This window comes from Physella acuta, unplaced genomic scaffold (assembly GCF_028476545.2).
Source record: "Physella acuta isolate Inbredline_101_S28 unplaced genomic scaffold, ASM2847654v3 ptg000171l, whole genome shotgun sequence".
Taxonomy (NCBI): domain Eukaryota; kingdom Metazoa; phylum Mollusca; class Gastropoda; family Physidae; genus Physella; species Physella acuta.
In genome coordinates, this window is record NW_026731690.1 from 1,182,501 (window position 1) to 1,196,604 (window position 14,104).

General features: G+C 36.4%; 1 protein-coding gene and 1 long non-coding RNA gene across 2 annotated transcripts in view; both read left to right on the forward strand.

Annotated features, from left to right (window-relative positions):
- Positions 1-2,873, forward strand: part of LOC131936224 (uncharacterized) — a 3,576-nt gene extending 703 nt beyond the window's left edge. The window contains exons 2-3 of the long non-coding RNA XR_009386030.1: positions 1,133-1,341; positions 2,669-2,873. This is a non-coding gene — a long non-coding RNA (uncharacterized LOC131936224). The remainder of the gene's footprint in view (positions 1-1,132; positions 1,342-2,668) is intronic.
- A 595-nt stretch (positions 2,874-3,468) lies between these two features.
- Positions 3,469-12,678, forward strand: LOC131936209 (uncharacterized; the record flags this gene model as incomplete). Its single annotated transcript, XM_059293123.1, has 5 exons — positions 3,469-3,535; positions 5,029-5,162; positions 7,054-7,318; positions 7,476-7,506; positions 12,474-12,678. Coding segments are annotated over exons 1-5 (702 nt in total), but the record flags the coding sequence as incomplete, so codon positions are not given.
- Positions 12,679-14,104: the final 1,426 nt, after the last annotated feature.

The window sequence follows — 14,104 nt, forward strand, 5'->3', positions numbered from 1 at the left end:
TACAACGTGAACTGTTTCAATGTCGCTGTGCTCAAAATGTACTTTCTCAGTTGTAAGCTTTATTGCTTGACCGTAGTTTGTTCCGATATATTTTATTTCAATGTTCAATAATTTATTTCAACGAGATGACGTGGCCTAGCGGTAGAGCGCTAGGCGACAAACTCGAGAATCTTGAGTTCGAATCTGGGTTCTAGTCAGTAGAACGTTCTAGAGTCCACCCAGCTCTTATGGGTACTTAACTTATGTTAGGGAAAGTAAAGGCGGCTGGGCAAAGTGTTGACCCTTCTTATGTTGAGTCGAGAAAACATGAACTACTTCATCTGCCCAACTGATAAATAGGTCTAAAGCGTACGTTTCTTTTTTTAAATAAACTATAACGCTTAACCGCAGCTAGTTCCGCCATATTTTTTGCGCAATTTCCATACTGGAGGATTGCGATTATTAACTCGTCATTTCTGGATGGATGGATGGATGTGTGGATGTGTGTCCGCACCTTTAAGTCGTATCTCCTCCTCAACGAAGCAATATCGAGCACTAGTTCCAAAAGCAAATATGTTAAGCAAGTTCCGAGGATGAACATAGGCCAAAAAAATTCCCGGAATTCCTTCCTGGATTTCCCGGAAAAGCCAGAAAACCGCGAAAAAATGCAGTTTTTTGCCCATATCTCGGCAACCAGACCACGACCACTTAGCGACTTGAAACATTTACCAATCGATTCCTGCCATAATTTAGAACAATATTGCCGAAGAAAGTTTTCAAAAATATCCTTTCGTTCGGTCACAATTTTTTTTTTTTAAATTACATAAACACATACAAACCGATCGTTCTCCTAGCTTGAACGCACCCCATATCTATTTTTAAATAACATAAGGAAATTGCGCTTAAATTGTCACTAGACTTTTTATTAACTTGTTTTTCAATGTCTGTGTGATGGCGATACTCTGTTCATCTATGGATATTCTTCTCATGTAAATAAAGTTATCAAGTTATACAAGCCAGAGTTCTGTTTCATATATTCATGAACCCACAGCCACAGTTGCGTTAAACCCATACATACATGTTCTGACACTTGTAATCTATTTTTTAAATTTCCGCTGTTTGGAATGTTTACATTTTTTTTTCTACATTTTAGATTGTGAACAAAAATTAAGCGACCGACTACTCAACCCAAATGTGGTTGAGACTGGAGGAACTTTTACTGTGACATGTGACGCGTCACGTGCTGGTGTTCCAACAACTGCTACAACAGTTCGGACGCTGGTGATTGAGTGGTCAGATGGTATACAGGAACTTAAACCTTTAGCAAGATACGGTTTAAATGGTACTCAATACGAGGCTAAGGTAACGCTTTTAACGTTACGTTGTGATAAAGTAATCATTAATTAGTAAGAAGTAAGTAAATTTCCCTTTCAAACCTGACGGTATATAGGGTAAGTGAACAGTGTTTCTTCCAGACTTTTTTCTCCGGGGGGGGGGGGGGCACTTGAAATTTTCGGGGGGGGGGGGGGCGGTAGACTTTCTTCGGGGGGGGGCGGACACTGTTAAAAGTATATATTTTCTATATAAATTATATAAATTTCATTTCGTTCGGGTGGGGGGGGGGGGGAGAAGTAGAGTTCACTTGTTTTTTTTTACCTCGGCATACGAAGGGATAGTGTGGTCAGCACTATGCCCAGCCGCCTTTACTTTCCTTAACCTGAGTTACCATTTTAAATTAGTTTTTTAGTTTTACAGACAAGCATTCAAGTTTGAATCAGGTTGAGTCAGTAGCGTTCGCCAACACCCATACAGGTTGCAATTTGTCGCCCCGGGCTATAACGTGAGCGCTATGGCGCCTACGTTTGTTTTAAACAGTGTGAAAGACTTTGCTTTGGGTTTTAGAGAGTCTTTCTCACCAGCAAGGCACGCTAGAATATATATATATATATATATATATATATATATATATATATATATATATATATATATATATACTTTAAAAATCGGTTTTAATTTCGCACGGGCGGCGCCCCGTGAGGGTTTCAGTTTTTCTCCATATAAAGTATATAAAATTATAAAAGTGAGATGCGTTTCGACACCGTTCATGAGTGCCATGAAAATTCGGGGGGTGGGGAGGGAAATGATGAGAATACCCCAGAGAAGATTTATGCAAAAATAAAGTTTAAATTTCTTATGGATGTCGCTGGGGAGAGGGCGATTTTTGCCAATACACGGTTTAACGCCCAGAGTTCCATAGCGGCTATCTTTGCACCCGTCTTGCACACAATTTCAACAAGGCGTCACGACTATAGCGTGACCCGAAGCGCCCCCGCTCCCATGCGAGCACTATGAAGCCGACGTTCGTTTAAAAAGAAAATGGTATACCCTTAAGACACAATGGGCAACAATCATCTTTGTTTTTATTGAATCTGGCGCGTACAGCGAATTTGCTATCCTGTGAGCGCTATGACAATAGACTATAGATACAATTGGGAGTTATAGTCGTTTACTAAACTAAAGCAGACGCGTCAGGTAAGGTGCTATTTGCCCCAGGCAAGCCGGGATGGGCACGCTAGTATATATATATATATATATATATATATATATATATATATATATATATATATATATATATATATATATATATATATATATATATATATATATCATCAGTTAGCCTTTTCAACAGCCTAACACTGGAAGCAACTGGACATTTCACTTTTCTGGACGTTTAGAGGGGACATCAGCTCTACCAAACAACCGGCACACAATGAGAATAGAAATGGTGGTCTATGATGCGACATGTACAGTTGCGGGCTCGTATTTCTGTACTGCCATATACAGTAACTCCAATCAAAGTGATTCAATAACAACTAGCTACCAGAATCTCACATTTAGAGGCGAGTTGTTTTTGCTCCTTTTACAAACAAGCATATGTCGTACGCTTTTGTTTAAAGTGATGTGCTGTATTGGAGCACAGTACTCCTCTGTTTTCGACGACTTACGTCAACACCCGTTCAACATTTAAATACATTTAAAAAGTTAAATAAAGATTCCTAGCGATCTATTGGCAGATAAAGTAGAGTTCCTCAAATCATACTGGGTTCAAAACACGAAATTTTCAGGCTACCAGCCATACCTGTCAACCATTCGACCACACAATCCCACTAAAGGCGCAATCTATCTATATACTACTAAAACTCAAGTTTGTTTACATGTTTGAATATTTTTTTTTTGTTTTTTTGTTTGTCTGATTGAGTATTGTGAATAGTTCTACTCCATGTGGACAGCTGTAAAATAGTATGTAGGTACAGAAAAAAATTTGTTTTAAGACAGACTGTTAACCACAAATTTATTTAAAGAGGTTAATTAATTTATTGATTTATTCATAGGTAGATTAACCACATTTTTTTAAAAAGATTAGAACAACCACTAGACTCGATGAAACAGTGACGTCACAGTTTTTTGTTTACTTTTTAGTATAATAAAATGGCGGCGTCTATAGAAGAAGATAGTGTTCCCATTCCAAAGTTCAACGCGTCCTTAGGGCGCAAAAGTGGGTTGGAAAAATAAATTGAATGGTTGAGGGGGGTGCAACTCGAAGGTTTGAGGGTGGGGGGTGCAATTCGAAATCTTGAGAAGGGGGGGTGTGTACATCAAAAGTTTGAGGGGGGTGCAGATCTAAATCTTGCGGGGGGGGGGGGGGTTCAAATCGAAAAGTTTGTCTCCGGGCACCGGGAAGGGTCGCTACGCCTCTGAGTGACAGACGTGATGTTTTTTATGGATGACCCCCAAAACCCACAGTTATCCAACGGATGAAGGGTAGTTATTTATTAAAATTACATTTTTTTACACTAAAGAATTGCATTCTCAACAGTAGTGAATACCTTAGTTTATTTTTTGCAGCATTTTTTTAATTATACTATTAATGATAATTTTGATTTTATCTATCACTTGTAGATAAGGGTGACGCCTAATATTTTAAACTACACTATCGTTCAACATGACTTAAACAATTTAAAACTACATTTATTTACCTTTAATTTGATCCCAATTTTATTTATCAAATTTAATCCTTAGACTAGAAAATGATTTGCGAGAGAGCGCTTTGGTTTTTAAATGGCTACGATGTTGTGACTCATTTGGTGGATTAGTTTTTAAGGAGTGTTGTTGTGACCAGAGGGGAGGCGAGACGGGGGGGGGGGGCGGGGGGGTCGGACCAATTAGGGTGGTGACACCAAGGCAAAAAATAGCAAAATATACAGAGAAAAATTATAATTCCACTTAATTAAGTGATTAACTCGAGTGTTAAATAGTGTTTTAAGAGGTGCAAATCGAAAGTTTGAGGGCGGGGGTGCAAATCGAAAGTTTAAGGGGGGGGGGGGGGATGGTCCAAATCGAAAATTGAAAGTTTGTCCCCGGGAAGGGTCGCTACGCCTCTGGGGGGGTGACACCATTAAGTGCCGCACCGGGTGACACCCAACCTCGCTACGCCACTGGTTGTGACGAGACTGGCCATTCACTGCCGTTCAGCAGAAATGTGTCGTCTGCTAGATTTCTTTCCAATCAAATAGTCTATTACTCGGCAGACAAAAAGGACGGGTTTAGTTAGCTGTTGTGTTGATCAAGTTATTTTTGAAGGTTTTGTTTTACCCTACAAGAAATTAATTAGTTTAGTAGGACGCAATATATATATTATTCTATACTTCAGAGTATTTTTTAGTAAAATCATAACAATATTAAATACAGCAAATCACGTTTTACTTACTTTTATTATGCTGTATTCGACATTCTCAGCGATTATACCAAAACAATCGGAGCAATCACCCCCTTCTCCCAAACTCAAGAATCTTCTAGACATATATCTTAACTTAATCCTAAACTTAAGAAGAGGGCTAAACCTAAGCATTCACCTCAATCTAAAACTTAACCAACCCAACTCTAGACATTAGTTTAAGCCTAACCCGAACCGTAAAATGACGTTTTAAAGGAGAATGAATAGCTACTATTATGTTTTCATATTTCATCAATACTTTAATTTTTTACCAGATCGGGCAGTTGTCGAGTCTGTGACGTTTACCCCATATTTCCCGTACATCAGGTTTGATGGCTCTGTGAAAGTGACGTCGAATGAGATCGACTCATTTGAAGGAGTACCCACAGCTTTGCTATGCAAAGTTAACGTAAGCGCTGTCAAAATTCTAACGTTTACACAGTACAAATTCTAAAACAATGTACATTATATACCGACAGTCATATCAATTCCCAAACTCCCAAGGAGTACCCACAGCTTTGCTATGCAAAGTTAACGTAAGCGCTGTCAAAATTCTAACGTTTACACAGTACAAATTCTAAAACAATGTACATTATATACCGACAGTCATATCAATTCCCAAACTCCCAAGGAGTACCCACAGCTTTGCTATGCAAAGTTAACGTAAGCGCTGTCAAAATGCTAACGTTTACACAGTACAAATTCTAAAACAATGTACGTTACATACCGACCGTCATATCAATTCCCAAAATAATGAAAATGGAAACTTATGTTAAAGATAATGTAATTACACGAGCCGACCCGCGGCATATCATACGCCGCTATTTAGTTGTTGTTTTTTTCTACTTTTCAGTAATTCATAATTTGTGAATTCGACAGTACCAACGCTGCAACTGAAAATATTTATTTAAAACACTATATGTAGCTCGTTAAGGACAATACCCCCCTCTTCCCCCCCCCCTCCGTTGAAGTAAACTCCACTTAGTTACCCCCCTCCCCCCTACGTTTAAAATCGTTTCAAACTAAAGTATCTGCCCCTAATAGTCGTCACTAAACCCGGCTCTGCTTATAAACATTTAGCTTGAACCACAGCTCACCAGACCATGTAGGGATGAGGGGTGGTAGGGAGCGCGCTTACAGCTTGTTTTCTAGCGTCTCCCAGAAGAGAATTATATATATAGATATTTTCGTAAATTGTGAATCAATTGATATTAATTTTGTAATTTTTTAGTTACGTCATTTGTATGTACTTATTACATATATCAGACATCACTGGCTGTTTGGCCTTCTAGTAAATGGCACCAGTCAGGGCACAAGAGTTTTTGGATGACTTCAAAGGACACGTGTTCAAAGGCGAGCCACCTAAATGGAGGCATCCGACTGCAGTCAGGCACAGAGAGGCGTAGGCGTCGCCATAGAAATCTTAGCCCTAGACACACAACTCAAGGTGCCCGAACGACTCAAACATCGGTTAATGGATGGTTCAGGTTTAGATATAGATAAATACACCAATATCATTTTATTTTGCCTACACCCAGTACGTGAACTGAATACAATTACACACAATAAACCGGGAGTGATCTCCCCTAAACTTTCTCGAATATTCTTATATAACTCGGAATAAAGACATGATTTTAAATTACTTAAACTTTTAAAAATAGAATAGAATCTCGTAGAAAAAAGAATTGCACACCAAGCGAACGCCAAAAGAAAATGTGCATAATAGTGCGCAATGTTATTAGTACTTTTTAAATTTACATGCGTTTTTTTGAGAAATCGGAAATAGCGTAGATTACTACTTCCGGTCAACAGAAATTACTCAAAATTTGATAGAAGGTAAAGAATTAGATCTGTTACCTATATGTGAAAAGTCTATCTAAAATAGTACTCAAGTTATAGGCTATTGAAAAATTCATAGGAGAAAAAGTACCACTTCCGGTTATCGGAAATCGCTCAAAAGTTGATACATACGGATCTACGATTTTGATAAAATACTTATACATGAAATTTCATCAACCTAGCTGAAACGGTACTCAAGTAATCGTGTTTACACACAGACACACACACACACACACACACACACACACACACACACAGACATATGGACAAGATTGCAAAATTATGTTTTTCCGTATCAGTGAGGTGTAAAACGTCGAGATTTGTAAAAAAAATCTTGATTTTTTTTTTTGCACGATTGCAATACTTTCTCTATAGGCCTACTTCTTATATACGAGAAAGTAAAAATGAAGATTCCTATAGTGTTTGGTTGTCTTATAAATTGGATTTGTGTATTACTGCAGGGACCACAAAACCTGACCTTGCAATGGAAGTTCGGCAACTCAAAGAGTAATTTTAGTAGCTTTCAGCCATTTTTTGGGCGAAACGTGACAACTGTTTCTAAACTCATGCGAACCGACCCGGTCAGACCTTGCGTCCGATACAGTCATTCGTCTACTCTGGCGTTTTTCGTAGAGGACAAGTATGAGGGCTACGTGTATGTGTGTGTGGCTACAGAAAACAACAGAGACACCGTTGTAGGGAATAAGACAATGTACGACATCATAGGTACAGTAGTGTCATTTTATTCGACCGTAATTTAATCCTAAATGTGTGTTATATTTGTTTTTAAACTCTATTTCATATTAACTAAAGTAAGTGAATAAATAAGTAAACTTTGAAAAAAATTCAATTATTTTAAAAATTTGTGTCTCACATTTTTAAGAAAGTATACAACAAAGAGCAACTGTTTATGGGTATGAAAGTTATTCTCCGCTTGAAAATCAGCATTTTTTCGCATATTTTGCCTGGATGATTTTTGCATAATTTTTGGTGTCTTAGAACTTTGGTTATGGCTAGTTCTAGTGATTTGACTTCAACTAGGGTTGAACGTCTGTTGTGAATATGCCTTTGATTAATATTTAGGTGTCTTTGGTATAAAGTAGCATTGAACTAGCAAGCAGTCAAAATATTGTGTACTTTAACGTTAGATTACCACATTCAAAGATGTTAGTGACATTTGCTACCGTTAAGTCCTCGTGTTTTATCGAAATTAATTTGCTAGATATTTTTTTAATTATTGTCTGCTTTTAAGAAATTCTTTTTAAAATGTACTTGACACATATGACAAAAATATTTGCGTTAAACTAAGATCAGTGGCATTGCTCCACCTGATTTGGACAATTGTGTCTCTTTGGTCATAGGGCGACTAACAAAGGGCAGATAATTATATTTTCGTCATTGTCAGCTTCTGTTTAGGTTTTAAAGCAAAAATACATTTTTCTTTAATCAAATGGTGTTAATTTTCATTAAGAACGAACTATTAAAAATTAGAAAATACAAATATATATATATATATATATATATATATATATATATATATATATATATATATATATATATATATATATATATATATATATATATATATAAGGTATCAACTTTTCTATTTTGTATCGGCATGCCAACATCATTTTAAAAACATTTTTGGAAAAGGCTTTTTTTAATTCTTAATTATTAAAACGATTTTTTCAATACTTTTTCTGGTGTTTTTTTTTTTTTAAATAAGTTATTTATGCGCTTTCAAGAATAACGAGGGACATTATCTATCTATATACCACAAAAAGCGAGAAGTGTGTATATGGTTTTTTTTATTTTTTTTATTTTTGTCTGTTTGGTTACATGAGAGCATCTTCACTATACGTAGAGTTGTAATATACGTATCTATGTAGAGAATAATTTTTTTTTTTTACCAAACTATCAGTTACAAATTTATCTAAAGGCGTTAATTAATTAATTAATTGGTAGAACCACCACTTTAATTATAAAAGTTCAGAACAAATTCTTTATTTTTTTAGTGACGTCACATGATTCATTTACTTTTTACAACAAATATGTCGGCTTCCATGGAAGATCATGTTTTCTATTCAAAAGTTTAATTCATTATATGCTGAATTTTCTGTCGGCTATGGCTTTAACGATTCGTCGGTTTGCTATTTTTTATAAGGTTCCAACTTATTATCAATTTTCAATAGGATACGCTGGGCAGTTCTTCTAATTTGAGTATACAATAAATTTATCGAGCCTAGATCTACCGATAGGTCAAACCAAAATTAATAAGTTGGAAACAAAAAACTAATTTAAAAATACAATAACTATGTGAGTTTCTTTATTAAGCTATTTTAGTCTATACAATACATTCATCTAGCCTAGATTCTAGATCACGGGTTCCCAACCTGGGGGTCGCGACCCCCCTGGGGGTCGCGAAGGTCTTTCTGGGGGGTCGCCAATTGGTATACTAAACCTTAGTAATTTGAAACGAAACATTAATATTTAGAAGAATTTTTGAAATTCGGCTTCATTAACATCACTGGAAATGTAATAGTGAAGAAACAAAGCGCACTGTACAAAGTTGTTCTCAGTCACGAATCTATGAAATCTTCAAAACTAAAACGTCATTTGAGACGAGTCATTCGGAACACACCAAAAATATATGGAGTTCTTTCGTCGATAAGAAGCTAGTTGCAAACGCCAGAGACTTGATCGAATAGGAAATTTTCACCATCATTAGTGCAAGCGTCAAATGAAGTCGCGATAGAAAATGCCAAGCAAAAAAAAAAAAAACAATAGGAGAAAATCTCATCAAACGCTGCATGTACGTAAATGTTAAATAACACATTTTTTATTGAAATTAAGCTTTCACCATTGTCTGCTTTTCAAGTTGATAAATCAACAGACGTGAGTTCGTGTTCGCAGTTGCTGGTCTGTGTCTATATTCATGCGGATGATAGCAAAGATAAAAGAGTTGCTCTTTTGTGAAGATAGCATGGAGAAAATAAATATCTTTTGAAACTGGATGATTAAAATGGGTTACAACGGCTGTGGGGTTTTTACAGATGGTGCGCCATCTATGTTTTGCTTAAAATCGGGCTTTCAGAAAACAGAAAAGATTTCACTCCCTAACCACTGCCCTAATCAATCGACATAAAGAGTCCATTGCTAGTATAAGTAGTAAATTATATAAAATCTGGAGCCTTCAAAGAACTGAGCAAAAACATTAATATAGATCACGAGGTTTTGCTCTTCTACACTACAGTACGCTGGCTGTCAAATGAAATGTTGTAAATTGTGTTTTTGAATTGAAATCTGAAATCAAATTGTTCTTGTTAGTGCAAAGGAAACAAGACTTTTTGGTATACTTAAAACGACATAGAGATAGAGTGGTTGGAGAGAGTATCATACCTAGCAGATATGTTCGAACATCAAGATAAGCTTAACCTGAAGCTTCAGGGAAAATGAACGAATATTATAACTTTCCATGATAATCTCGGGGCATTTTTATCAAAGCTGCAAAATCGGTAAAGAAAACAAATCTTTGGAATATTGTACATTTGAGAAACTCTGCGATGTGGTAGATGAATCTGATTGTGAGATAATTAAATTTTGAAAGAAGCGATTTCTGGGCATCTTGAATCTCTTGAAAACGAACTGCATCGCTATTTCTCTGAGCTGAAAAAAGAAGAATGAATCTGCATTTACGCATTACCCATTCTATTCTTCCCTTGATGTTGCCAGCATTCCCGAAGAATTACAAGATGAATTCTTTGATTTGCAGAATGATTCCGTGTAAGATGAAAAACTGCAGATACAATTTTGGTGTAGTATTCACCATTAATACCCAAACGTAAAATTGATTGACTTTTCGAGAATATATTTTCAACACTATTCTTCGACTAAAAACAAAATTAAGATAATTATAATCACATAGGTTGGCGTTAACAAATTTTTCTTAACCACGAAGGTTTAGTGAATAGTATGCAATTTTACTCATGCTATTAAAACAGTTATCAAGAGTAGTTCATATTGACAGTCTACTAGAAAATCTTATTTTAGTGCTTATTAATTTCCATACTAATTTCGGCTTTTTAATTCTATGGGGGTCGCGGGTCACTTACTTTTTATAAAAGGGGGTCGCCACTCGAAAAGGTTGGGAACCACTGTTCTAGATAGATCTTGATTTAGAGATTCTAGATCTACCGATAGGCCTAACCTAGATTAGTTATTCAGATACAAAAAAATACACAATAAATAATTTAATTTTTTTTTTATTAAACTATATTCGTCTTTAAATATTTGATATAAATCTTTGCTTTTTAGCTACACAAATCTATTTCGAGAATACAAGGTCTGAAGATTTAGAACTACGGATAAACTAGAATTTAGCCAGCAGTATATTGTAGATCGATATCTAGATTCTAGATCTATCTAGATTCTAGATCTAGGCCAGTAATGAGTTTCTATACTAAACTATTTCAGGCTATAATTACTATAATTATTTTATATAAATCTATGTTTGTTTAGCAATAAAATTAGCTAAATTAGGATATAATTAAATATTAAATAATATTTGCGTAATTTAACTTTATTAATACTGTACGATGCTAAGTAAATTACCCCAATAAATTTGCACTTATTGCATGTGCCCAGCTGGTCGAGTTGATAGTGTAACAGTTATATGTTGGTGGTACGGGTTCGGGACACATCATGTCAATGTTAATTTTTTTATTTTATTTTATTTTTTTAGATATGAATGATAAAGATGCGTATCGGGACTTGGCGGGACACCGGCAGGTGAAATAGAGTTCACCTGTTTCTGTGGCCTCAAGGATAGTTTAGTCAGACCCAAGATCAGCCGAAATCGGTGTTTTAAAATACAGTAACACGTTGCCTGAGGTGTGACGTCTTTTTGAACGTGGGGTCTGGCTTTTTGTAAGTGTGATAGTAGGAAGGGAAGGGGAAAGTTAACAATCGTCAAACAAACGTGACGTCATTTATGGATTACTCTCGAAACCTATCGTTATGCAAGAATAACGGGTAGTCTAGCACAATTTCATTTTTAAACTTGTTAAGCAGAATTGAACGATCAACCGGATCCCTTTTCAACCACTTAATACATCATTCATGTTAGTTGGGCTACTTGGGGCACAAAGTCTAATTAATGAACGTCGTGTGTGTAACTTGTCTGCAAGTGTTCTTGATGACTTCGTGGTCTAGAGCTTTACTTGTTATCCTGAAACTCACGAGTTAAGAACGCGGGTTCCAGACTGTAAGTCACTCATAGTCCGATCAACCGCAAACGACAATACCTGATCAGCAGAGGGATCAAAAGTCGCAGAACACCACGAAGGGGATGAATGCTTAACTAAGCTCTATTCTGCCTTGACACGAGATGTTGAAAGATTGAAAGCAATCTAGGTCAATCTAGGCCAAGTTTCGGGGGGTTAGGCTATATAATTAATAATAAATAATACTAAAGAACAAACAATTTTTTCTCTACAGCTTTTTAAAGGCACATCCTTATATGTGTTTCCCTTTAATAAAATTCATCGGAAAATGTTGGTAACTATGACATCGGCAGACATTTCCACCATTCATAATGTATTATATTTTAGCCCGAAAATGATTGAATTTTGTAATCTTGTACCACATTTTGGGGTACTCAGCAAATTATGGTAGGTGTAGATCTTTAAACTAATTTATTATGTATTTTCAAATAAAAGTACTAAATTTTAGGGAATTTCGGGCTCTGAAATGTAGTGCGTTTATCAAGATGGCTTAACTTTTCTTTCGGTTTAAAAGTCCATCTAGTACTGCAATTAAGGTGGGGGTCAACTAATTATTAATAAACCAACTAATCAATAAACATGATCCACTTTGAATCTAGAAAAAGTTTAACAATGACTGATACACTAGTCAACCCTAACGTGGTTGCCGATGGAGGATCTTTCACGCTGAGGTGTCTGCCCCCATCAACTGTCCCATCATACGTAACAATTGTCGACATGCTAACTATAAGCAGGAAAAGTGGGACAAATGTGCCTGAACGCTTAGCAGATTACTATATCTCTCAATTTCCTTCTAAGCTGCAAGTAAGTATTTTTTTCAAACTGTATTTATATATACGGCGTATCGCCGCTATTTAGTTGTTTTATTTTCCACTTTTCAGTAATTCATAATTTGTGAATTCGACAGTACCAACACTGCCACTGAAAATATTTGCTTTAAAAACACTATTAGTAGCTCGTTAAGGATGATAGCCCCCCCCCCCCCCACCCTCCTTTCCCCAACCCCTACCCCCCCCCCCCCCCCCCCATCCCGTGAAAGTAAACTCCTCTTAGTTACCTCCCCTAAGTTTAAAATCGTTTCAAACTAAATTATCTTCCCCTAATAGTCGTCACTAAACCCGGCTCTGCGATTGTAAACATTTAGCGTGAACCACAGCTCATCAGACCATGGGGGGTGGGGGGTGGTAGGGAGCGCGCTAACAGCTTGGTGTTTTCTAGGGTTTCCAAGAAGAGAATTATATATATAGATACTAGCCGTCCCGACCAGGCTCTGCACTAGCCTCTCTGAAAAAATCTGTAAAGGACCATGACTTGTGTGTTTAGTAATCAGCATATACCCAGCAATGTTCGGGTTTAGGAAATATATTACTTTTTGAATTAACCCTAACCGCAACCAACCAAAACCAAACACAAAAAAAGCAATTATAAAATAAATGCAAACACAAATACAAACACAAACAAAAACACAAAATATAACACAAACGCAGACACATATACAAATACACAAAAAAACGAACCACAAACGCAAACAAAAACACAAAGCAAAACACAAACCAACCACAAAGCCAAACACAAACGCAATCAAATAAGCAAACACAAATACAAATAGAAACACAACCGCAAACCTAAACGCAAACAATGACTAAAAATAATTCAATAAAACGCAAACATAAACACAAACTTAAATGCAAACATAAAGGCTGAGCCAAATAGCACCCTGTCGGGGCGTCGGTGGACCTCCAGATTTGAATCAGTTAAAGACTATAGTAACCTTTCTTATCCATATTCTATCACACTGTTTAAAACGAGCTTATGCACCATAGCGCTCACATGATAGCCCAGGGCGCCAAAAAACCCTGCGGGGGAGCCGGCGGTCGCGCCTGATTCAATGTAATAAACGACTTTAATACCCCAACTTATCCGCAAACGAAAAAAATGAAGTAACAATACAGGACATTTAGGAGCTGGCTTTTTAAAATGGTATTGATTTCCAAAAATATCAGCGGCGTAAAGCAATTTCACCAGATGGAAACTTTGAAGCTATAAAACATAAACATAGCTCTTAAAAGAAATAGTTTCTTCGATCTTGCCTTTACAATCGAGTACGTAGTCATGCTTTACACTGCTAAATGTACTGTTAAAAGATCTGCTTAAAAAAAGGTATGCACTATAATGACGTAAAAAAAAGACAACGTTCATCATCTTTTGTGCGACAGACAAAAACGAATTC